General features: G+C 43.6%; 1 protein-coding gene across 1 annotated transcript; it reads right to left on the reverse strand.

Moving 5' to 3' along the window:
• Nucleotides 1-17,714: 17,714 nt before the first annotated feature.
• LOC120053755 (myeloid-derived growth factor-like) lies at nt 17,715-25,265 on the reverse strand. The gene is made up of 6 exons (XM_039000979.1): nt 24,934-25,265; nt 24,238-24,288; nt 23,919-23,980; nt 23,487-23,568; nt 19,086-19,158; nt 17,715-18,616 (listed from the first exon to the last, which is right to left on the reverse strand). Exons 1-6 carry the CDS (start codon nt 25,072-25,074, stop codon nt 18,537-18,539), a joined length of 489 nt encoding a protein of 162 aa, XP_038856907.1. The 5' UTR covers nt 25,075-25,265; the 3' UTR covers nt 17,715-18,536.

Genomic DNA, 25,265 nt, shown 5'->3' on the forward strand with positions numbered 1-25,265 from the left:
AGACAGCTGTAAAGTGCCTGTTTGTTTGGAGGACCAGCTTTGGGGTTACCCCAGACAGACCTGTCAGAGAAACCTTCATAAATCCAGCTGGGTGGATTCAGCCACAGCCAAACAGGGCTTACCCAGACACCAGAGTTTTGGTTCTACCTTGAGTTCCACCCCCAAAAAAGTCAGAAACATCCAGAGAGACTTGACTAGACCAGTAGGCGGACCAGAGACCAGAAGAGAACAGAAATACTTGACTAAACCTGTGGAGGGTTACAATGGACCCAGCTCTCTGCATGAGGTCATATTCTCTACAGAGGTTCCTCAGAGAAATATGGGAGGTCCCACTCTCCGACCCCAGCAGAGTCCCAGTAAGCCCTGTCCCACCCCAGAGGATGTCCAGACCAGGCCCGCCAGCGGGCACCATGGCTCCAGGAGAGGGCCAGGGCTGACTGGGTCGAAGAGGAGCCACCGGAAGGTGGTCCGGGATCAGATCCGGAGAGTGGTGGAGAACCTGGAGGAGGTTCTAGGAGGCCTGAAGGACATCCATCAGGAGATGAAGGAGGTAAAGACGTTTCTGTTTGCCTATAAGTTACAGATAGGGTCTATCTTTGATGGGAGGATTTAAAGCTGTTTCTCGTGCAGAACTGTGGTATAGTGGTACCACTCCCCGGCACAAGTCACATGTACAACGGAGATTGGGGTTCAATCCCCGCATCCCACTGTTCTGATTTCCAAACTGTCTCAATAAGTGTCAAATACTTGAAAAAAAAAGTTGTTTTGGGAGGGGAAAGTGAGCAATACCCTGGTATTGTCATATAGCCTTCAAAATATTTCAGCTGCTTTCTTTGATGTTCTTTTGATATTTGTATAAACATATTATCATGCTATTTCAGGTCCTGAAGGTACTGTGAAGAGCAGTTGTACAGAGTGTTACTTTTGCACTTCCCAGAAAGAGCATAATACCAGTTCATACGTTTGATAATTTAACATGCATTAAAGAGGCGTCTGAATTGATATACACTGTTATACTGCTTGCAAAGCGTCTCTCCACCACAGTGTTACAGTCTTATCTATGAAACAGCATAGAAGTGAAGATTTCACTGCATTTTTAAAGGGAGGAAGTGGTGTTTGCTGGGTCGTTCCACCCATAGAGAATGATAGAGATAGCATCCCTATATCGTTTCCAATATGACGTCTGTTTATTTTATTTCACCTTTATTTAACCAGGTAGGCTAGTTGAGAACGAGTTCTCATTTACAACTGCAACCTGGCCAAGATAAAGCACAGCAGATCAACACAAACAACACAGAGTTACACATGGATAAACAAACATACAGTCAATAATACAGTAGAAAAAGTCTATATACAGTGTGTGCAAATGAGGTAAGATAAGGGAGGTAAGGCAATAAATAGGCCACAATGGCGAAGTAATTACAATATACCAATTGAACACTGGAATGGTAGATGTGCAGAAGATGAATGTGCAAGTAGAGATACTGGGGTGCAAAGGAGCAAGATAAATAAATAAATAAATACAGTATGTGGATGAGGTAGTTGGATGGGCTGTTTACAGACGGGCTATGTACAAGTGCAGTGATCTGTGAGCTGCTCTGATAGCTGGTGCTTAAAGCTAGTGAGGGAGATAGGAGTCTCCAATTTCAGTGATTTTTGCAGTTCGTTCCAGTCATTGGCAGCGGCCAAAGGAGGAATTGGCTTTGGGGGTGACCAGAGAGATATACCTGCTGGAGCGCGTGCTACGAGTGGGTGCTGCTATGGTGACCAGTGAGCTGAGATAAGGTGGGGCTTTACCTAGCAGAGACTTGTAGATGACCTGGAGCCAGTGGGTTTGGCAACGAGTATGAAGCGAGGGCCAGCCAATGAGAGCGTACAGGTCGCAGTGGTGGGTAGTATATGGGGCTTTGGTGAAAAAAACGGATGGCACTGTGATAGACTGCATCCAATTTGTTGAGTAGGGTGTTGGAGGCTATTTTATAAATTACATCGCCAAAGTCGAGGATCGGTAGGATGGTCAGTTGCTTTGTTGCAAAATAGAAAGCCGGTTCTAGATTTAATTTTGGATTGGAGATGCTTAATGTGAGTCTGGAAGGAGAGTTTACAGTCTAACTAGACGCCTAGGTATTTGTAGTTGTCTACATATTCTAAGTCAGAACCGTCCAGAGTAGTGATGCTGGACGGGCGGGCAGGTGCGGGCAGTGATCGATTGAAGAGCATGCATTTAGTTTTACTTGCATTTAAGAGCAGTTGGAGGCCACGGAAGGAGAGTTGTATGGCATTGAAGCTCGTCTGGAGGTTAGTTAACACAGTGTCCAAAGAAGGGCCAGAAGTATACAGAATGGTGTCGTCTGCGTAGAGGTGGATCAGAGAATCACCAGCAGCAAAAGCAACATCATTGATGTATACAGAGAAGAGAGTCGGCCCGAGAATTGAACCCTGTGGCACCCCCATAGAGACTGCCAGAGGTCCGGACAACAGGCCTTCCGATTTGACACACTGAACTCTATCAGAGAAGTAGTTGGTGAACCAGGCGAGGCAATCATTTGAGAAACCAAGGCTGTTGAGTCTGCCAATAAGAATGTGGTGATTGACAGAGTCGAAAGCCTTGGCCAGGTCGATGAATACGGCTGCACAGTAATGTCTCTTATCGATGGCAGTTATGATATCGTTTAGGACCTTGAGCGTGGTTAAGGTGCACCCCTGATCAGCTCTGAAACCAGATTGCATAGCAGAGAAGGTACGGTGGGATTAGAAAAAGTTTGGTGATCTGTTTGTTAACTTGGGTTTCGAAGACCATAGAAAGGCAGGGTAGGATAGATATAGGTCTGTAGCAATTTGGGTCTAGAGTGTCTCCCCCTTTAAAGAGGGGGATGACCGCGGCAGCTTTCCAATCTTTGGGGATCTCAGACGATACGAAAGAGAGGTTGAACAAGCTAGTAATAGGGGTTGCAACAATTTCGGCGGATAGTTTTAGGAAGAGAGGGTCCAGATTGTCTAGCCCTGCTGATTTTTAGGGTTCCAGATTTTGCAGCCCTTTCAGAACATCAGCTATCTGGATTTGGGTGAAGGAGAAATGGGGGAGGCTTGGGCAAGTTGCAGTGAGGGGTGCAGGGCTGTTGACCGGGGTAAGGGTAGCCAGGTGGAAAGCATGGCCAGCCGTAGAAAAATGCTTATTGAAATTCTCAATTATCGCAGATTTATCGGTGGTGACAGTGTTTCCAAGCCTCAGTGCAGTGGGCAGCTGGGAGGAGGTGCTCTTGTTCTCCATGGACTTTACAGTGTCCCAGAACTTTTGGGAGTTAGTGCTACAGGATGCAAATTTCTGTTTGAAAAAAGCTAGCCTTTGCTTTCCTAACTGCCTGTGTATATTGGTTCCTAACTTCCCTGAAAAGTTGCATGTCGCAGGGGCTATTCGATGCTAATGCAGAATGCCACAGGATGCTTTTGTGCTGGTCGAGGGCAGTGAGGTCTGGAGTGAACCAAGGGCTATATCTGTTCCTGGTTCTAAATTTTTGAATGGGGCATGCTTATTTAAGATGGTGAAGAAAGCACCTTTAAAGAATAACCAGGCATCCTCTACTGACGGAATGAGGTCACTATCCTTCCAGGATACCCAGACCAGGTCGATTAGAAAGGCCTGCTCGCTGAAGTGCTTTAGGGAGCGTTTGACAGTGATGAGGGGTGGTTGTTTGACCGCGGACCCATTACAGACGCAGGCAATGAGGCAGTGATTGCTGAGATCCTGGTTGAAGACAGCAGAGGTGTATTTGAAGGGCAGGTTGGTTAGGATGATATCTATGAGGGTGCCCGTGTTTACGGATTTGGTGTTGTACCTGGTAAGTTCATTGATAATTTGTGTGAGATTGAGAGCATCAAGCTTAGATTGTAGGATGGCCGGGGTGTTAAGCATGTTCTAGTTTAGGTCACCTAACAGCACAAGCTCTGAAGATAGATGGGGGCAATCAGTTCGCATATTGTGTCCATGGAACAGCTGGACAAATGCTATTTGTCACTTGCTTCGAAACAACAGGTGTGGACTAACAGTGAAATGCTTACGGGCCCTTCCCAACAATGCAGAGAGAAAGAAAATAGAGAAATAATAGAAAAGTAAAACATGTAATAATAAAAGTATTAATAGATACATAATGAGTAACGATAACTTGGCTATATACAAGGAGCATCAGTACCAAGTCGATGTGCAGGTGTACGAGGTAATTCTATGTTCACCTTTTGTTGCCTTACAGCCTGAAATGAAAACACATAAAATCAGACTTTTTATTTACACACAGTAACCCACAATATCCAAGTGAGAAAAATTAACCCACATTTAAAACAGTAAAATACCATATTTGGATAAGTGAACACCCCCCTGAGTTAATACTTGGTGGAACCACCTTTTGCTTGAATTACAGCCATAAGTCTCTTTGAATACGTCTCTACTAACTTTGCACACCTAGACTGTGCAATATTTGCCCATTCTTCCTTGCAGAATTGTTCAAGCTCAGTCAAATTGCATAGTGACCGCTCATGGACCGCTCTCTTTAAGTCATTCCACAGATTTTGGATGGGATTTAGGTCGGGGCTCTGACTAGGCCACTCAAGGACGTTCACCTTCTTGTCCTTCAGCCACTGTACAATTACTTTGGAGGTGTGCTTTGGGTCATTGTCATGTTGAAACGTGAACCATCTTCCCATTTTCAACTTCCTGGCAGAGGGCTGCATGTTCTCATAAATCTGTCGGTATTTTGCACTGTCCATTTTCCCTTCTATCCCGACAAGTGCTCCCTGCTGAAGAGAAACACCCCCTCAACAGGATGCTGCTGTCACGTGTGCTCCCTCTCCGGCCTCTAGGTCACCAGGCTGCTCATCATGGCGCACCCCTGTCAACATCGTTACGCGCATTATGACACTCACCTGGACTCCATCACCTCCTTGATTACCTGCCCTTTATATGTCACTCCTTTGGTTCCTTCCCCAGGCGCCATTGTTTCTGTGTCATGTCTGTGCGTTGCCCATGTTTCTTATTTGATATTATGTTGTGTTTATTTATTAAAACACATACTCCCTGAACTTGCTTCCCGACTCTCAGCGCACATCGTTACAACTGCCACCACCGTGCTTTACTATAGACTTTGTGTTCCTTGGGTGGAAAGATGTATTGGGTTTTCGCCAGATATATCGTTTTGCATTCAGGCCAAAAAGTTCAATTTTGGTCTCATCTGACCACAGCATCTTTTGCCACAAACATTGAGTGGCTGCTGCCAATATACTGACTCAACTCCAGCCACTTTAATAATGGAAAAATTCATGTAAAAAATGTATCACTAGCCACTTTAAACAATGCCACTTAATATAATGTTTACATACCCTACATTACTCATCTCATATATATATACTGTACCATCTACTGCATCTTGCCATCTTTATGTAATACATGTATCACTAGCCACTTTAAACAATGGCACTTTTATATGTTTACATACCCTACATTACTCATCTCATATGTATATACTGTACTCTATACCATCTACTGCATCTTGCCTATGCCGTTCTGTACCATCACTCATTCATATATTTTTATGTACATATTCTTCATCCCTTTACACTTGTGTGTATAAGGTAGTTGTTGTGAAATTGTTAGGTTAGATTACTCGTTGGTTATTACTGCATTGTCGGGAACTAGAAGCACAAGCATTTCGCTACACTCGCATTAACATCTGCTAACCATGTGTATGTGACAAATACAATTTGATTTGATTTGGCCTCGGAATCTACAATGTACGTTTTGGCAAAGCTCAAACCAGACTTGATGTGGCTTTTTTTGAGGAGTGTTTTTTTCTTGCCACCCTCCCATAGAGGCCAGATTTGTGGAGCGCTTGTGGTATTGTGGTCACATGCACACATTGACCAATATTTGCCATAAAGGCCTGAAGCTCCTTCAAAGTCACCATTGGCTTCTTGGTAGCCTCTCTGATCAGTCACCTCCTTACCAGGTCATCCAGTTTGGAGGGACGGCCTGATCTATGCAGGGTCTGGGTGGTGCCATACGCCTTCCACTTTGTAATAATGGTCATAACTGTGCTCCGAGGGATAGACAAAGCATTTAAAATCTTTTCATATCCATCCCCTGACTTGTCATTTCCACAACTTTATCTCATAGATCTTTTGAAAGTACCACCCATAATGGATTATTTGTTTTGAATTGCACTACTAAGCAGTGGAGTCCTCTATGAACAACTGCTTTTATTCTGAACTAATCAAAGTCACTACAACTGATCACAGATGGAAGCCAATTAGCTTGATTTGTGGTTGGTTATACCTCAGCAAGTTTGCAATTTAAATTCTAAGGGGGGGTTCACTTATCCAAATAGGGCATTTGACTGTTTTGGGTATAATTTTTTTAATGGATATTGTGGGTTACTGTGTGTAAATAAAGCTGGAAAAAGTATAATTTTATGTATTTTCATTTCAGGCTGTAAGGCAACAAAAGGTGAACATTTTGAAAGGGGGTGGTGACTTTCTATACCCACTGTATGACTAGGAATAAAGTGCTAGATAGTAAACGGTAGGAGCACGGATGTGATGAGTCAAAAAAGTTAGTGCAAAAAGGGTCAATGCAGATAGTCCAGGTAGCTATTTGGTTAACTATTTAACTAACTATTTAGCAGTCTTATAGCTTGGGGGTAGAGGCTGTTCAGGTTCCTGTTGGTTCCAGACTTGGTGCATCGGTACCGTTGCCGTGTGATAGCAGAGAGAACAGTCTATGACTTGGGTGGCTGGAGTCTGTGACAATTTTTATGGCTTTCCTCTGACATCGCCTGGTATAGAGGTCCTGGATGACAGGGAGCTCAACAATGATGTACTGGGCTGCCCACACTATCCTCTGTAAAGCCTTGCGGTCGGATGACGAATCAGTTGCCATACCAAGCGGTGATGTAGCTAGTCAATATGCTCTCAATGGTGCAGCTGTATAACTTTTTGAGGATCTGAGGGCCCATGCCAAATCTTTTCAGCCTACTAAGGGGGAAGAGGCGTTGTTGTGCCCTCTTCACGACCGTGTTGGCGTATTTGGACCATGATAGATCCATAGTGATGTGGATGGGGGCGTACTTGGCTATCCGTTTCCTGTAGTCCACGATCAGCTCCTTTGACTTTCTGACGTTGAGGGAAAGGTTGTTGTCCTGGCACCACACTGTCTCATCGTCGTCGGTGATCAGGCCTACCACCGTTGTGTTGTCAGCAAACTTAATAATGGTGTTGGAGTCATGCGTAGCCATGCGGTCGTGGGTGAACAGGGAGTACAGGAGGGGACTAAGCACGCACCCCTGAGGGGCCCCGTGTTGAGTGTCATTGTGGCGGATGGGTTGTTGCCTACCCTCACCGCCTGGGGGAATCCCATCAGGAAGTCCAGGATCCAGTTACAGAGGGAGGTGTTCAGTCCCAGGGTCTTACTCTTAGTGATGAGCTTGTAGGGCACTATGGTGTTGAATGCTGAGCTATAGTCAATGAACAGCATTCTCACGTAGGTCTTCCTTTTGTTCAAGTGGGAAACGGCAGTGTGGAGTGCCATACATATTGCATCATCTGTGGATCTGTTGGGGCGGTATACGAATTGGAGTGGGTCCATGGTGTCTGGGATGACGGTGTTGATGTGAGCCTTGACCAGCCTTTCAAAGCACTTCATGATTACAGATGTGAGTGCTATGGTGTGATAGTCATTTAGACAGGTTACCTTGGCGTTCTTGAGCACAGGGACTATGGTGGTCTGCTTGAAACATGTATGTTTTACAGACTGGGTTAGGGAGATGCTGAAAATATCAGTGAAGACACTTGCCAGCTGGTCGGTGCATAATCTGAGTATGCGTCCTGGTAATCCATTTGGCCTTGCGGCCTTGTGAATGTTAACCTGTTTAAATTCTTACATCGGCTACGGAGAGCGTGATCACACAGTCATCCGGGAACAGCTTGTGCTCTTACGCATGGTTCAGTGTTGCGTGCCTCAAAGCGAGCATAGAAAGCATTTAACTTGTCTGGTAGGCTCGCGTCACTGGGCAGCTCGCAGCGGAGTTTCCCTTCGTAATCCGTGATAGTTTGCAACACTGCCACATCCAACGAGCGTCAGAGTGTGGAGTAAAGGTGACCTAGAGTTATTTTGTCTCTAGTTGCACAGGTGACATGCTGGTAGAAATGAGGTAAGACGGATTTCAGTTTTCCTGCATTAAAATCATCGACCACCAGGAGCGCCGCCTCTGGATGAACATTTGATTGTTTGCTTATGGCCCCCTGCAGCTCGTTGAGTGCAGTCTTAGTGCCAGCCTCAGTTTGTGGTGGTAAATAAACAGCTACGAAAAATATGGTAAATATTTGGTAAATAGTATGGTATACAGCTTATCATGAGGTGTTCTAACTCAGGCAAGCAGAACCTTGAAACCTAATATTAGAGATTGAGCACCAACTACTAATTAACAAAGAGACACACCACCCCTCTTGAGCTTACCTTTCACTACCGTTCTGTCCTGTCGATACATAGAAAACAAGAGAATATTATCCATGTCCTTGTTCAGCCAAGTTTCCGAGAAACTTAGGATATTACAGTTCTTCAGGTTCCGTTGATAGGATAGTCTCGAACGGAGCTTGTCCAGTATCTTCTCCAGTGATTATACATTCGCCAATAGAACAGAGGGTAGAGGCGGATTATTGACTTGTCCGTAGTTTCATCAGGGTTCCCCGCAAATCAGCCTTTATATTGTCGTCTCTTTCTCTTCCGAGTGTCGGGATTACGGCCTGGTCTGGGGTGAGCAGTACGCCCTCTGCCGCCAACTCATTGAAGTAGAAATCTTCATCCAAATCGAAGTTAGTGATCGCAGTTCTGATGTACAGAAGTTATTTTCGGTCATAGCAAATGATGGCGTAAAAGTTCCGATCAGCGCAAAAAAACATACAAAATAGCAGAGTTGGTCAGGAGCCCATAAAACGGCCTTTATACATTCCAACACCATTCTCTTTTGTTGGCAAACAAACTGAAAGGAATACATTCTGCCACTTGTAGTGTGTTGTTTGAATAGGTATAAAGCCAAGATTGCCGATTTACTGCCACCTGCAGTTATGGAGTTTCTTCTCACGAGTATATTCATTGGCTGATCCCTCCTGATGACCCAGATGGAATCATATGATCCTTCCTTAACCCATTGGACGTCCCACCCACTTGACTACTTCAAAATGGTGAAAGTCCTCAATCGTGCTGCCCATGCTAATACAGGCTTTTGGCTAGTAAAGGCCTCTATCATTCTCTATGGTTCCATCAAATGAGAAAACCTTCTGGGTAGTGTAACTTCGTCCATTTTTTCCCCCATCTCATTTTAACATTCTGTTATAAAGAGCACATGTTAATGAAAAACAACTTTCCCATCTCAAGAAGATAATTAAATACAAAAATTCAGTTCCAAATAAAGTTACAGGGTTGTTGATTTCCTCTTAAATCAGCCATAAATCCCTTTGTGACAAGGGGAATGGAAGCTTGCTGTGTGCAACAGGGAGGGGTAATTGAATGCAAACTTTACAAAATGAAATTGTTGAGACATTTCTAGCCTGTCTATCTATTGGTAACAGGGTTAATGTGTTATGCTTGACACGCTCACTTTCCCATCATCAAAACACCAAAAAATGGCCAAAAAGAGTAGAACCAGCTCACTGCTTTTACACTATGATTTGACTATTAAATGTTCAATGTTTATTTTGAAATAAATATTAAAGCAAAAGTTCAGTTCACGTAACAGGGTGGTTTTTGTATTTTATTTTATTAATCACTAATCACATGAAATAAATAACAATCTTCAGAAATGACTTTGTCAAATCAACAAAATAACTAGGGCTTTACAATGATGATGAAAACGTTTTAGGGTTAAGTGGGTTGAAATCTTCTTAGAAGGGGTGAACAGAGGAACATGTTAAAATACTGAATTTGGGCACTTTAGCAAGTCTGTATTCATAAAAAAAAAAATCTGATGTATTAAATTTACCATGTGGTCAATATTAAAGGGCACAATTTCTATTGGTGCACAATTTCTGCTTAAAATATCAAAGATACGCAAAAGGCACTCTTTTCGTGGAACGACCCTGCTATGCTCCATTTACCTAATGTCTGCAATGTTTTAAAGTGATGCTCAGCAGCGGTACCCTCTCCTCTCCAGTCCTTCCACCACCAGATGCTGACAGGGGAGCAGCTGGAACCATGCTTTTAATCCATTTATGGAAACGCCTGAGCCCTGGCTCATATTCTCATCCCATAAAAGTGACATGTAAATCGGCCCCTCTCACGTTATCTTGCTGCATTACTGTACTGTATATGGCACTCCTGCCGTGCCAGGTGGAAAGTTCCGCATAAGTGCAGTCCGAGAGCAAGGGTATTCCACGGGGGTATTGCAAATGATAGTAGAACGTTAAATAAATGTATGGAGTAACATCCAGCGATGCTGTTCTTATAGTGTGGTGCAAGGAAAATCTCTTACTGGACCAGATGGTCAGGGACCTGAAGGAAGACACCAGAGAACTTGAGTAGTTAAGTGAGAAAAACAATTAGCCTAGCAACAGCACGACCACACACAGCAAAGGTTGAGGCAGATCAAACATTTTCTCCATCTCATTTTCTCGCATCTCTCCAGCCCCATCTCTAACATGTATCTTAATCTCTTTCACAGGTGGTGCAGCAGATTGAGCTGCTGACCTCGTCCATTGACCTGAGTGAAGGGGAAGCCAGCCCCAGCCTGCCCAGCGACAGTAGCTCCACCTCCAGTGGAGTCGCGATGGGCAGTAGCCATCAGAGGCCCAGGGGCCCAGGGGGTGAGGAGACCAAGCAGGGGGACGCAGCTCTGTCCTCCCTCATCAGGACTAACTCACCCCAGCGTCACAACCCTGCCTCCAGCCCAGTCCGCCTCCCCCACCAACTTGCTCCCAGGCCTCACAGGAGTAGCCCTGTTCGCCCTCCCACCCCTGGTCTGTCCCCCATCAGCACCAACCCACCTCACCCCAACACCCATGATCCCTCAGTCAAGAGCAAGAGTTTACATTACCCCCTCAACCCTGCCTCTAACTCTGCTCTCTTTCACATCCTGGGACTTTCCCCCCATGAAATAAGTCCCCCTCCTCACCCCTCTGCTCTCGGTCCTTCTGTCACCTTAGAAACCCAAACAGGGTCACCCATGAGGTCACCTCTCCCTGTCAGCCCACCCAGAGCCCTTAAGACCCAGACCATGGTGGAGGGAGTGAGGACAACATCTGCTAAATCACTGAGGCTAACCCAGGGCCAGACAGTCCCACATGGCCCAGGGAGAGTTCCAGGGCCCAAGGGCCGCAAGCCGCCTCCTTACCCGCACGATGGGCACTTTGATCGGGGGGCAAGTAAAGGCAAGGACCCCAGGAAGGCTCCCCCGTATCCTGTGAAGAGAAGACTGCTCTCGACCACGGTGTGAGAGGGAGGTGATTGGATCAATGGAGCAACTGCCACAGAGCTGAGGGAGCAGAGGGTGATTTAAGGCTCACCAACTTGAGCAGAGTCCACGTTTCCAAGGTGATGAGAGGTGTCTCGGGGTAGGTATATGTCAGCAGAGTTCTGCTGCATTTGTGCTGACACCCTGTCCACCTTTCTGGCTTGGCTCTGACCAAGGATAAGAGACAGGATAAGAGACAGCAACACCTGGCTCGGCGCACTTGTAACTACTAGGGCCCGATGCAGATGCCCACTTAGCAGAATGATGACAACCAAATAGGAAGTGAGAGCATCTCTTTGGCGTACCATGTCTCTTGGCTGACTTGGTCACCCAGTGCTTGGAAGTGTGTATGGGGGAGATGGGGGAGAGGGGGACAGAGACAGCGGGGCAGCTGGCCATTAGTCCTACCCTTCAAAGGGCCCTTGGTGGTGATGCCTAACCCAATCCTCCTCATCCACAAGCTCCATCTGTTCCATGTAAATGTCAATCAGGAAATACAGAGGAAGAGAGAGAGAGAGATGGGGGAACGCAGTCCAAACTGGCCGAGAGCATTTACAAGAGAGAAATGATGACGCACTCATCGGGTCGTATCATGGTGCCCGTAGTTCAGAATCAATCTGCCTGTATCACAGTGGTTGTAACGTGCCATTGCATGTTGTAGATAATTTGTATTTGTAGTTAATTTGATGCCATCTTGTGGACTTGACATGTACTTCAGCAGATACATTTGGACTGGAAACATTGTTCTAATCAGGGATCTTAGGAATACCTTCCAATGCAATTTTTAGACAATGTTGGCTATGTTTTCTGATGGGAAGTTAAAAGTCAACAGTTATAGTAGTAACAGATGGCCAATAGTAACGACCTGTTCATAAACTGAACAAAAATATAAATGCAACATGCAACAATTTCAAAGATTTTACTGAGTTACAGTTCATATAAGGAATTCAGTCGATTGAAATGAATTCATTAGGCCCTCATCTATTGATTTCACATTACTGGGAATACAGATATGCATCTATTGGTCACAGATACACAACATGAACAAAAGTATGTGGACACCTGTTTGTCGAACGTGTCATTCCAAAATCATGGGCATTAATATGAAGTTGGTCCCCCCTTTGCTGCTACAACAGCCTCCACTCTTCTGGGAAGGGTTTCCACTAGATGTTGGAACATTGCTGCTGGGGCTTGCTTCCATTCAGCCACAAGAGCATTAGTGAGGTTGGGCACTGATGTTGGGCGATTAGGCCTGGCTCGCAGTCTGCGTTCCAATTCATCCCAAAGGTGTTCGATGGGGTTGTGGTCAGGGCTCTGTGCAGGCCAGTCAAGTTCTTCCACACCGATCTCGACAAACCATTTTTGTATTGACCTCGCTTTGTGCACGGGGGCATTTTCATGCTGAAACAGGAAAGGGCCTTTCTCAAACTGTTGCTACAAAGTTGGAAGCACAGAATAGTCTAGAATGTCATTGTATGCTGTAGCGTTAAGATTTCCCTTCACTGGAACTAAGGGGCCTAGCCCAAACCATGAAAAACAGCCCAGACCATTATTCCTCCTCCACCAAACATTACAGTTGGCACTATGCATTGGGACAGGTAGCGTTCTCCTGGCATCCGCCAAACCCAGATTCGTCCGTCGGACTGACAGATTGTGAAGCGGGATTCATCACTCTGGAGAACGCGTTTCCACTGCTCCATAGTCCAATGGCGGCGAGCTTTACACCACTCCAGCTGATACTTGGCATTGTGTATAGTGATCTTAGGCTTGAGTGCGGCTGCTCGGCCATGGAAACCCATTTCATGAAGCTCCCGACAAACAGTTATTGTGCTGGCGTTGCTTCCAGAGGCAGTTTGGAACTCTGTAGTGACCAAGGACAGACGATTTGAATGCGCTATGCGCTTTAGCACTTGGTTGTCCCGTTCTGTGAGCTTATGTGGTCTACTACTTCGCGGCTGAGTTGTTGTTGCTCCTAGATGTTTACACTTCACAGCACTTACAGTTGACCGGGGAAGCTCTAGCAGGGTAGAAATCTGACGAACTGACTTGTTGGAAAGGTGGCATCCTATGACGGTTCCACGTTCAAAGTCACTGTGCTCTACTGCCATTCTACTGCCAATGACGTGGTTACATGTGGTCTGCGGTTGTGAGGCCGGTTGGACATACTGCCAAATTCTCTAAAACGATGTCGGAGGCAGCTTATGGTAGAGAAATTAACATTCAATTCTCTGGCAACAGCTTGGTGGCCATTCCTAGATTCAGCTGGCCAATTGCATTTTAGAGTGGTCTTTAACTGTACCCAGCACAAAGTGCACCTGTGTAATGATCATGCTGTTTAATCAGCTTCTTGATATGCCACATCTGTCAGGTGGATGGATTATATTGGCAAAGGATACATGCTCACTAACAGGGATGAAAACAAATTTGTGCACAAAATTTGAGAGAAATAAGCTTTTTATGCATATGGAACATTTCTGGGATCTTTTATTTCAGCCAGTTGTGGAAAAAATACCCAATTGTCATACTTGAGTAAAAGTAAAGATAACTTAATAAAAAATTACTCAAGTAAAAGTAGAAGTCACCTAGTAAATTCTACTTGAGTAAAAGTCTAAAAGTATTTGATTTTAAATACACTTAAGCAGTGGCGATTTCAGCATGTACATCTTGGTTGGGAAAACAAAAACAAAGCAAAAATGAGGATGCATGCCAGCAAAGCCACTACACAACACAACACTAAACAATACATTAATCGCACTATAACGGTGACAAACGGTGCCCACAAACTGTTAGGGCCTACATAAAGCTGTCCCAACAGCAGAGTCCCAAAAGCAGTCCAAACACCTTACCACTGCTACACCTGGCTATCAGCGGAGCCTTGTCTGGCAGCGGAAAAGTTCATTCAGTCTCATTTACTGCCTTTTAAAAAAACATAGCTGATATGGCTGACTTTCTGAAACAAATGTGGTTTCTATTGACAATTGAGATGTACAAACTATCGCATAAGGGGATGACAAGCGGCTAAGAGGCAATCCATAATTTCGATTAAGACATTAATGAGAGAGCTATGACGGACGTAGTCAATATAACTATTTGTTCAGCACTTTTGAAATGTACAGCGATAGAATTCAGAACTTGGGCTGTTCTCCCTGTACACCAAGTCAGAACCGTAGGATAAATAAAGGGGGCATATAAGCAGACAATGAAAGCGCTTACAATATTCGATGATTACATTTCTCTAAAATAGGTTATACACAACCAAGTCAGAACAGTAGGCAAAATTAAGAGGGAAAAATAGACCAAATGATTAGGGTGATGCACATAGGCTACTAACAGCTTACTACACAACATACACTTAATATTATTTTCTTAGCTACAGTATACATATCTCCCTGGCATATTACGTAATTTATGCAGCAGCATACAATACATTTTTGAACAGGAAGGTCCTTCGTGGGCAAATTTTTGCATCAAACTTTGTCATCAAAATCTGGTATTCTCCGGATTTATGGTGCTTTCAAGACAACTGGGAACTCGGGGGGAAAAACAAGGTTGAATCATGATGATATCAGTGATCTTCAGGTCGTAGCTCTAGAAAGAGGCCTGAGTTCCCGACTTACAATTCCGAGATGGATGACCGTTCAAAATGTATTTTCCCAGTCAGAGCTAATTTTTTCCCGAGTTCCCAGATGTCTTGAACTCATTGTAGTCAGATTTCCCAGTCCGAGTTAAGTTGTTTTGAGCGCGGCACAAATCATGCTTCATTGACAGCATGGCCAATGTTGAATGTTTATAATTTTAAGCTTGGAAAAGAGACCCTGAAACCCAGACTTGGGACCACACAATCACTCCACTGAATAGCAGGCTAGTGATTGCTTTGCAATGCTTGCAGTTAGCCACTGATTCCTTCCAAACCACTCATTGTTGAATTTGCAACGTCCGACTTGTTGTGTAATGTTGATGTCCAATGGTCGATGAGCACCGATATGTTTTATCTATAAATTCTCTTCATTATTTCTCTTCATATGACAAGGCTTAAAAAAGATTTGCCAGTAGATTGTCGACTTGATTCATGATGATGACTGCGAGCAAAGATTTTGAAAGTATGATGTTGACATGATCAGTCCAATCAAAGGTACTGTAGATATAACATGATTTGACGTAATTTTATCTGTGGCCAATGACCTTGAGCCTTCTTGGATGGGCACTTCTAATGTAACTCTATGGCAGCACACAAGGGGCTTGAATTTTCGAGCTGACAGAACACTGAGCCAATCACGGCGCAAGTAGAGAACATTACCAACCCCTACGCTACGCAAACTCAGCAAAAAAAGAAGCGTCCTCTCACTGTCAACTGTGTTTATTTTCAGCAAACTTAACATGTGTAAATATTTGTATGAACATAACAAGATTCAACAACTGAGACATAAACTGAACAAGTTCCACAGTCATGTGACTAACAGAAATGGAATAATGTGTCCTTGAACAAAGGGGCGGTCAAAATAAAAAAATAACAGTCAGTATCTGGTGTGGCCACCAGCTGCATTAAGTACTGCAGTGCATCTCCTCCTCATGGACTGCACCAGATTTGCCAGTTCTTGCTGTGAGATGTTACCCCACTCTTCCACCAAGGCACCTGCAAGTTCCCGGACATTTCTGGGGGGAATGGCCCTAGCCCTCACCCTCCGATCCAACAGATCCCAGACGTGCTCAATGGGATTGAGATCTGGGCTCTTTGCTGGCCATGGCAGAACACTGACATTCCTGTCTTACAGGAAATCACGCACAGAACGAGCAGTATGGCTGGTGGCATTGTCATGCTGGAGGGTCATGTCAGGATGAGCCTGCAGGAAGGGTACCACATGAGGGAGGAGGATGTCTTCCCTGTAACGCACAGCGTTGAGATTTCCTGCAATGACAACAAGCTCAGTCCGATGATGCTGTGACGCACCGCCCCAGACCATGACGGACCCTCCACCTCCAAATCGATCCCGCTCCAGAGTACAGGCCTCGGTGTAAAGCGCATTCCTTCGACGATAAACGCGAATCCGACCATCACCCCTGGTGAGACAAAACTGCGACACTTTTTGCCAGTCCTGTCTGGTCCAGTGACGGTGGGTTTGTTCCCATAGGCGACATTGTTTCCAGTGATGTCTGGTGAGGACCTGCCTTACAACAGGCCTACAAGCCCTCAGTCCAGCCTCTCTCAGCCTATTGCGGACAGTCTGAGCACTGATGGAGGGATTGTGCGTTCCTGGTGTAACTCGGGCAGTTGTTGTTGCCATGCTGGACCTGTCCCGCAGGTGTGATGTTCGGATGTACCGATCCTGTGCAGGTGTTGTAACACGTGGTCTGCCACTGCGAGGACGATCAGCTGTCCGTCCTGTCTCCCTGTAGCGATGTCTTAGGCGTCTCACAGTACGGACATTGCAATTTATTGCCCTGGCCCCATCTGCAGACCTCATGCGTCCTTGCAGCATGCTTAAAGCAGGTTCACGCAGATGAGCAGGGACCCTGGGCATCTTTCTTTGGTGTTTTTCAGTCAGTAGAAAGACCTCTTTAGTGTCCTAAGTTTTCATAACTGTGACCTTAATTGCCTACCGTCTGTAAGCTGTTAGTGTCTTAATGACCGTTCCATAGGTGCATGTTAATTAGTTGTTTATGGTTCATTGAACAAGCATGGGAAACAGTGTTTTAACCCTTTACAATGAAGATCTGTGAAGTTATTTGGATTTATACGAATTATCTTTGAAAGACAGGGTCCTGAAAAAGGGAGTTTATTTTCCGCTGAATGCCCCACCACCACAGAAAGCACTGAGCTAGGCTGAAACACCTGCATTTTGGAGCTGCCTTACTCAAGAAAGCAAAAAAGAGACCATGTTTGTGTTATGCTTTATTAACTCAACGATCAAAAAAAATATTTTTTTACATTGTTTGCAAACTGTCCAAAAACGTTATGCACATCAAATTTCGTCTTTGTGTAATAGCTATATTTTCATATGGAACGTAATAATGTTACATTGGATAATGTAACTCATGGCTATGGAATCTGCTGAACTGAAAATGTGTGCCCTAATAATTTAAAACAAGAGCATAAGATCAGCACACAGAACTCTGAAAGTAATCCAAGCTGAAAACCATCAAACCTGAGCATGGACAGCAGTGTGAAATCTTAGCAAGGACATTCTGATCAATTAGCTGTGTCAAAACAAAACATGAGAACACACATTTCACATTCCCAGACAACATGACTTTTATTGGAGCACATTGTGATTTAGAAAGCCAAGGAGTAGAAAATAAAATATTTAAAAAATAAGTGCCCGGTGGTATTTCCTTTTGGGAGCCAAGGGACTCCACTATCAACGCTGAGTGAGGGCCTCCTCTAGACAGACAGGGATGAACCTGGTATGTGCTGGCAAGCTAACTATCCTCTACATCAAGGCAATATGTCTCTAATCCTGGTGGGCCAAATAAGCATCTGTTCTAAAGCTCCACCTAGCTTCATTAAGACTGTTGGTAGGAGTGAGAGAGGGAGAAAAACTAAATCAACTGCATTGAATGATGATTGGTTGGTTGAATCAGGTGCTCTATCTAGATCAAAAGAACAGAGAAACTGGGGCTCCATGCTCTACAGTGTCTGTACTAACCATTCACTTGCTTAGAGAAGAAGCAGATTGGAAAAATGTATATCTGTTAACGTGCGCACGATGAAGAGAAAGATTACTCACATTTCCCTGGCTTAGCATAAGACCGATAAATCCTCTGAACCTATATCTCTCTACACCCGTTAAGATCAGACATCCCAAGATGCATTCTCATACAGTATGGAACATAATGAATTTTCCATATAAAGCCATAATCCTCAACATAAAAAACAATAGATTTATTCAACAGCATAGCTGTCACTCATTACTGTATCGTCCTTCGTGCTTGAATATTGTCCTTCAATTGCCACTGTTGTCGACATTAGAGCACAATGGCCTGCCTTAAGAGCACGCCTGGATGTCACCATTTGATGATATTACAACAGTCATTCGGATTTCCAGCCAATCAAAGCTCATCGCGTCGTGTCCGGCCAATAATAGTCAGTTTGGAGAGCTCAGCGCGGAACTTCCCATCTTTGTGGGTCACTGGAAGGGTGATGGGAGAGGAAACGAGTTACTACAACATCATAACACAAGTACAACATTCAATGAAAAAACAACATTCAGTTGTGGCATACCACAATTTAGCAGGGCCCCCCTGAAATGTTTGCAGTTTGACAGCAAATTTCCTGTAATTCTATATTTTTGGCCATGGCTTATAACGTGTTCATATGCTATGGGGGGGGGGGGCAACTCCCTCCTCCAAAGATATTATTACCCATGGCCCCACCCCCCACGGAGGTATATGCTAAGCCAGTGGTTAGTAGGTTGTTATAATCTTCAGATTGCTGTTGTTGACATTGTGCCAAAGTATAGATCCATCATCAATTCTATCTACTTTTGTCGCAAACGCTTCATTCCAGACAAATAGGTAAAAAACAAGAAGAGTTTTGATCTGTTGTGACAGACATACGGGAATGCAGTAGCTCAGCAGCAAGCAGACTAGTCATCTCACCTGTAGAATCCCCCACAGTGAATTCATCTTCCTTCAAAGTCACATCCCTCTGTCCTCCCGCCGCAGTCTGGGACTGTGGAGACGATGACGGGGAGAGATGGGAGCAGGGGATTGACGAGAAAAGGGATAACAAACAAGGGGATGTAAGTGTGAATGGAAAAGAGAGAAACTCATCACGACAGAGGCAAGGAGAGTTACAGTGGAGTGACAAGGTCGAGGAGACGCTCTGCTTCTCAGGAGTGCTGGTTATTTTTATCCCAATGTTTAGTGAGTGTTGTTTTTCTCTGTCTTTTCACAGGGGCCAGTGCCGTCAGGAGGAGAAGTTGACCGGTTCTGTTCTGACGACAGCGTCTGTCTGAGGCTTTGTCCTTGCGAGGGAGGATGGTCAAGAAGAGGGCTGTGGGAGAGCAGTGTATGTGTGGCGATGTACAAAGCCTCCTCACCTGACAGACTCCTCAGAACAGTGTTTCCCTGTATGGTGTTTCGGTAAACACTGGTGGGTTGCCATTGATTTGTGTGAAGATGTGGCAATAAACTGCGTCATGACTACAAACATCAGTCTAGTTTACATAGTAGATCAGAGGGAGATATAAAAAAACTTATGGTGGGACGGACACAGCACAGACTGGTTTAAGAACCACTACCTTAGAACTCTGTGTGCAACTTACATGTGATGTGACACTAGTCTGAGAGTTGTTTGTACTCTGAACACAGCAGCATTCACTTGGGAGAAGAATACATGGTTAGATCTGAATGCAACATGTTAACAATGTACTCTCTGACTACAATATAATGTTCTCTCAAATACCTACAGTACCAGTCAAAAGTTTGGACACACCTACTCATTCAAGTGTTTTTCTTTATTTTTACTATTTTCTACATTGTAGAATAGTAGAATAATAGTGAAGCCATAAGAATTATGAATTAACACATATGGAATCATGTAGTAACCAAAAAAGTGTTAAACAAATCAAAATATATTTTATATTTGAGGTTCTTCAAAGTAGCCACCCTTTGCCTTGACAGCTTTTGCACACTCTTGGCATTCTCTCAACCAGCTTCATGAGGTAGTCACCTGGAATGCATTTCAATTAACACGTGTGCCTTGTTAAGTTAATTTGTGGAATTTCTTTCCTTCTTACTGCGTTTGAGCTAAATAGTTGTGTTGTGACAAGGTAGGGGTGGTATACAGAATAGCCCTATTTGGTAAAAGACCAAGTTAATATTATGGCAAGAACAGCTCAAATAAGCAAAGACAAAAAACAGTCCATCATTACTTTAAGACATGAAGGTCAGTCAATTCGGAAAATTTAAAGAACTTTGAAAGTTTCTTCAAATGCAGTTACAAAAACCATCAAGCGCTATGATGAAACTGGCTCTCATGAGGAACGCCACAGGAAAGTAAGACCCAGGGTTACCTCTGCTGCAGAGGATAAGTTCATCAGAGTTACCAGCCTCAGAAATTGCAGCCCAAATAAATGCTTCAGAGTTCATGTAACAGAAACATCTCTACATCAACTGTTCAGAGGAGACTGCGTGAATCAGGCCTTCATGGTCAAATTGCTGCAAAGAAATCACTACTAAAGGACACCAATAAGAAGAAGACTTGCTTGGGCCAAGAAACATGAGCAATGGACATTAGACTGGTGGAAATCTCTCTTTTGGTCTGAAAATTTGAGATTTTTGGTTCCAACCGCTGTGTCTTTGTGAGACGCAGAGTGGGTGAACGGATGATCACCGCATGTGTGGTTCCCACAGTGAAGCATGGAGGAGGTCTGATGGTGTGGGGGTGCTTTGCTGGTGGCACGGTCTGTGATTTATTTAGAATTCAAGGCACACTTAACCAGCATTGCTACCACAGCATTCTGCCGCGATACGCCATCCCATCTGGTTTGCGCTTAGTGGGACTATAATTTGTTTTTAAAGAGGACAATGACCCAACACACCTCCAGGCTATGTAAGGGCTATTCAAACAAGAAGGAGAGTGATGGAGTGCTGCATCAGATGACCTGGCCTCCACAATCACCCAATCTCAACCCAATTGAGATGGTTCGGGATGAGTTGGACCGCAGAAGGAAAAGCAGCCAACAAGTGCTCAGCCTATGTGGGAGCTCCTTCAAGACAATTGGAAAAGCATTCCAGGTGAAGCTGGTTGACAGAATGCCAAGAGTATGCAAAGCTGTCATCAAGGCAAGGGATGGCTGCTTCAAAGAATATAAAATATATTTTGATTTGTTTAACACTTTTTTTTCTTCTACATGATTCCAGATGTGTTATTTCATAGTTGTAATATCTTCACTATTATTCTACAATGTAGAAAATAGTTAAAATAAAGAAAAACCTTTGAATGAGTAGCTGTGTCGAAACTTTTGACTGGTACTGTGTGTTGCCATAACAATCTATTTTATCATCTCTACCCATATAAAGCCCTATATTAGCTTTGATTTACAGTTGAAGTTGGAAGTTTACATACACCTTAGCCAAATACATTTAAACTCAGTTTATCACAATTCCTGACATTTAATCCTAGTAACAATTCCCTGTCTTTAGGTCAGGTAGGATCACCACTTTATTTTAAGAATGTGAAATGTCAGAATAAAAGCAGAGAGAATTATTTATTTCAGCTTTTATTTCTTTCATCACATTACCAGTGGGTCAGAAGTTTACATACACTCAATTAGTATTTGGTAGCATTGCCTTTAAATTGTTTAACTTGGATCAAATGTTTTGGGTAGCCTTCCACAAGCTTCCCACAATAAGTTGGGTGAATTTTGGCCCATTGCTCCTGACAGAGCTGGTGTAACTGAGTCAGGTTTGTAGGCCTCCTTGCTCGCACATGGTTTTTCAGTTCTGCCCACAAATTTTATATGGGATTGAGGTCAGGGCTTTGTGATGGCCACTCCAATACCTTGACTGTTGTCCTTAAGCCATTTTGCCACAACTTTGGAAGTATGCTTGGGGTCATTGTTCGTTTGGAAGACCCATTTGCGACCACGCTTTAACTTCCTGACTGATGTCTTGAGATGTTGCTTCAATATATCCACAGAATTTTCTTTCCTCATGATACCATCTATTTTGTGAAGTGCACCAGTCCCTCCTGCAGCAAAGCACCCCCACAACATGATGCTGCCATCCCCGTGCTTCACGGTTGGGATGGTGTTCTTCGGCTTGCAAGCCTCCCCCTTTTTCCTCCAAACATAACGATGGTCATTATGGCTAAACAGTTCTATTTTTGTTTCATCAGACCAGAGGACATTTCTCCAAAAAGTACGATCTTTGTCCCCATGTGCATTTGCAAACCGTAGTCTGTCTTTTCCATGGTGGTTTTGGAGCAGTGGCTTCCTTGCTGAGCGGCCTTTCTGGTTATGTCGATATAGGACTCGTTTTACTGTGGATATAGATACTTTTATACCTGTTTCCTCCAGCATCTTCACAAGGTCCTTTGCTGTTGTTCTGGGATTGATTTGCACTTTTTGCACCAAAGTACGTTCATCTCTAGGAGACAGAACGCGTCTCCTTCCTGAGCCGTGTGACGGCTGCGTGGTCCCATGGTGTTTATACTTGCGTACTATTGTTTGTACAGATGAACGTGGTACCTTCAGGCGTTTGGAAATTGCTCCCAAGGATGAACCAGACTTGTGGAGGTCTATAATTTTTTATCTGAGGTCTTGGCTGATTTCTTTTGATTTTCACATGATGTCAAGCAAAGAGGCACTGAGTTTGAAGGTAGGCCTTGAAATACATCCACAGGTACACCTCCAATTGACTCAAATGATGTCAATTAGCCTATCAGAAGCTTCTAAAGCCATGACATAATTTTCTGGAATTTTCCAAGCTGTTTAAAGGCACAGTCAACTTAGTGTATGTAAACTTCTGACCCACTGGAATTGTGATACAGTGAATTATAAGTGAAATAATCTGTCTGTAAACAATTGTTGGAAAAATTACTTGTGTCATGCACAAAGTAGATGTCCTAACCGACTTGCCAAACCTTTAGTTTGTTAAAAAGAAATGTGTGGAGTGGTTGAAAAACTAGTTTAATGACTCCAACCTAAGTGTACGTAAACTTCCGTCTTCAACTGTAGCTTGCCAGTAAATCAGGATAAAAACATACCTAAGTCTAAAAATGTGTAGGTAGGTACATACAGTCAATGTAGAAGACATGTTTCCATTGGGATATGCAGTTCTACATCATTATCACAGACAGACAGAAGAGCACTTGAACCAGGAGACCAGAGGAGAAGACGGGTCAATGCTGCTGCGACAATATGCTGACATTGGACCTTATCTACTTTACACCACAAAACATGTTAGCAAAGATTGTGCTCCAATGCATTATTATGTAGAAATGCTGACAGGTGAGCAAATTACATGACCCATCTGTATATGGTGGATACTTACATATGCACTGGCATACTCAATCTTGGCTCCTTTCAGCTCAGCCTTGAACTGTGTGAAAAACAGGTAGGACTTCCCTTGGGGTCTATCAACATAGAGGAACAGAGAAATCAACACAAATGAAGATAGGGATTAAATCACTACTGATGTTTTATTTGATTTTTTCAATTTCACCTTTATTTAACCAGGTGGGCCAGTTGAGAACAAGTTCTCATTTACAACTGCGACCTGGCCAAGATAAAGCACGATTGTTGACTCTGCTATTAGTTATTCACTAGGCAAAGCCAAGATGAAACACTGGAACTGATTGACCTGAGATATCTCAGGTGAATGACCACCAAGCGACAGTTGAATAAGTCATTCAGTGTACATGGAAATCTCTGCAGTCTAACTTCTATTGTTCAGTGTGACCTCACACCAGGGATTACAGTTTACCTCCAGAAAGAGCAAGAGAACAGACTGTCGTCCTCACTCAGGCCCACACTCATCAGCCATTGCTGTTAAAACAACATAACATGAAAACCTGTTATTATAATATTATTATTTTGATCATGTATTCTTTAGGTATGTGAGTAGTATGGCACAGGTTGAAATGTACTTTCTGTTGATCTACTTTGGAATGTACTTTTAAACTGCACACTAAAACCTATGAATCAGTTTACCACAGGTAGCATATGTTTCAACTCTAGACTAGAATGAAGTGTCCTATTTATTAGGTTGAAACAACCTAAACTTAGATCAGGATACAACCTACCTCGTTGGTTCCCCCTTGTGATGCATACGTGAATGAACATTCATATTCTCTCTGTGAAAGTAGGAGGAATTTAAGACATCTACATTTCTCTTGATTAAATTGAGCCTGGAATGTTTATTAAAAGACAAAACACATTATTTATTTGTAGGCCTAAGTGTTTGGAAGTCAAATCGGATGTTTGGGAGTCAAACAATTTATAGCTCATTATTATTTCAAACATCTGCAATTTGTAATAAAACGGGACACTTTATTTTCACATGCATAGGCTACTATTGTATATTTGTGATTTAACAAAAAGACAACATGGATTGCGTCTGTCGGAAAATGTAGATCTATTCTAGACCAATGAATAGCCTCCTTGTGGTACTCCGGTACTGGCGTGTCAGCATATCAGAGGTCGTTTCCTCATCATCATGCGACGACCAGAGACTTAAGAAAAAAATGTTTTATCTACATAGTTTCAATTATATGTAATTTGTGAGCGGTGCCATCATGTTCTTGGTTGTTATTTGAATTAGCTACCATATGTGAACCAACAGCAAGATAGTTTGCAGGGAACTATAACGTTACTCGGGAAATTCGTATGCATATTTGTGCCACTTACAACATTACAATGCAACATACACGACTTCACTAGCTGTCTAGTAGTACAGTACTGTTTGTTGGCTGGATGTTGTGGCTAGCTATATTGCTTACCATTTTCTCAGAGAACGTGTGCACCATTCCGCCGGGTTTTACGTTGAATTCCACAGTTTGCGTTCGCTCATCGGCACTAGCCAATGTAACTGTTGACGTTACAACCAACAAAGCAAGAAATGCAAAGTTATTTTGCGCCATTTTGGTCTGCTGCTACTGACCGACAACTCGTGCGAGTGCTCTGCCGAGTGTTGTCACAGGGAACTCTAAATAATTCAAGTGATGAGGGAATTCGGGAAAAACACGCGTTTCCTATCAAATACGCGAAACTTCCTGATATTTTCAAATACAAACACATATGTGGTTAAACAGTTTAATGTATTGTTCTTTTT

This window comes from Salvelinus namaycush, chromosome 9 (assembly GCF_016432855.1).
Source record: "Salvelinus namaycush isolate Seneca chromosome 9, SaNama_1.0, whole genome shotgun sequence".
Lineage (NCBI taxonomy): Eukaryota > Metazoa > Chordata > Actinopteri > Salmoniformes > Salmonidae > Salvelinus > Salvelinus namaycush.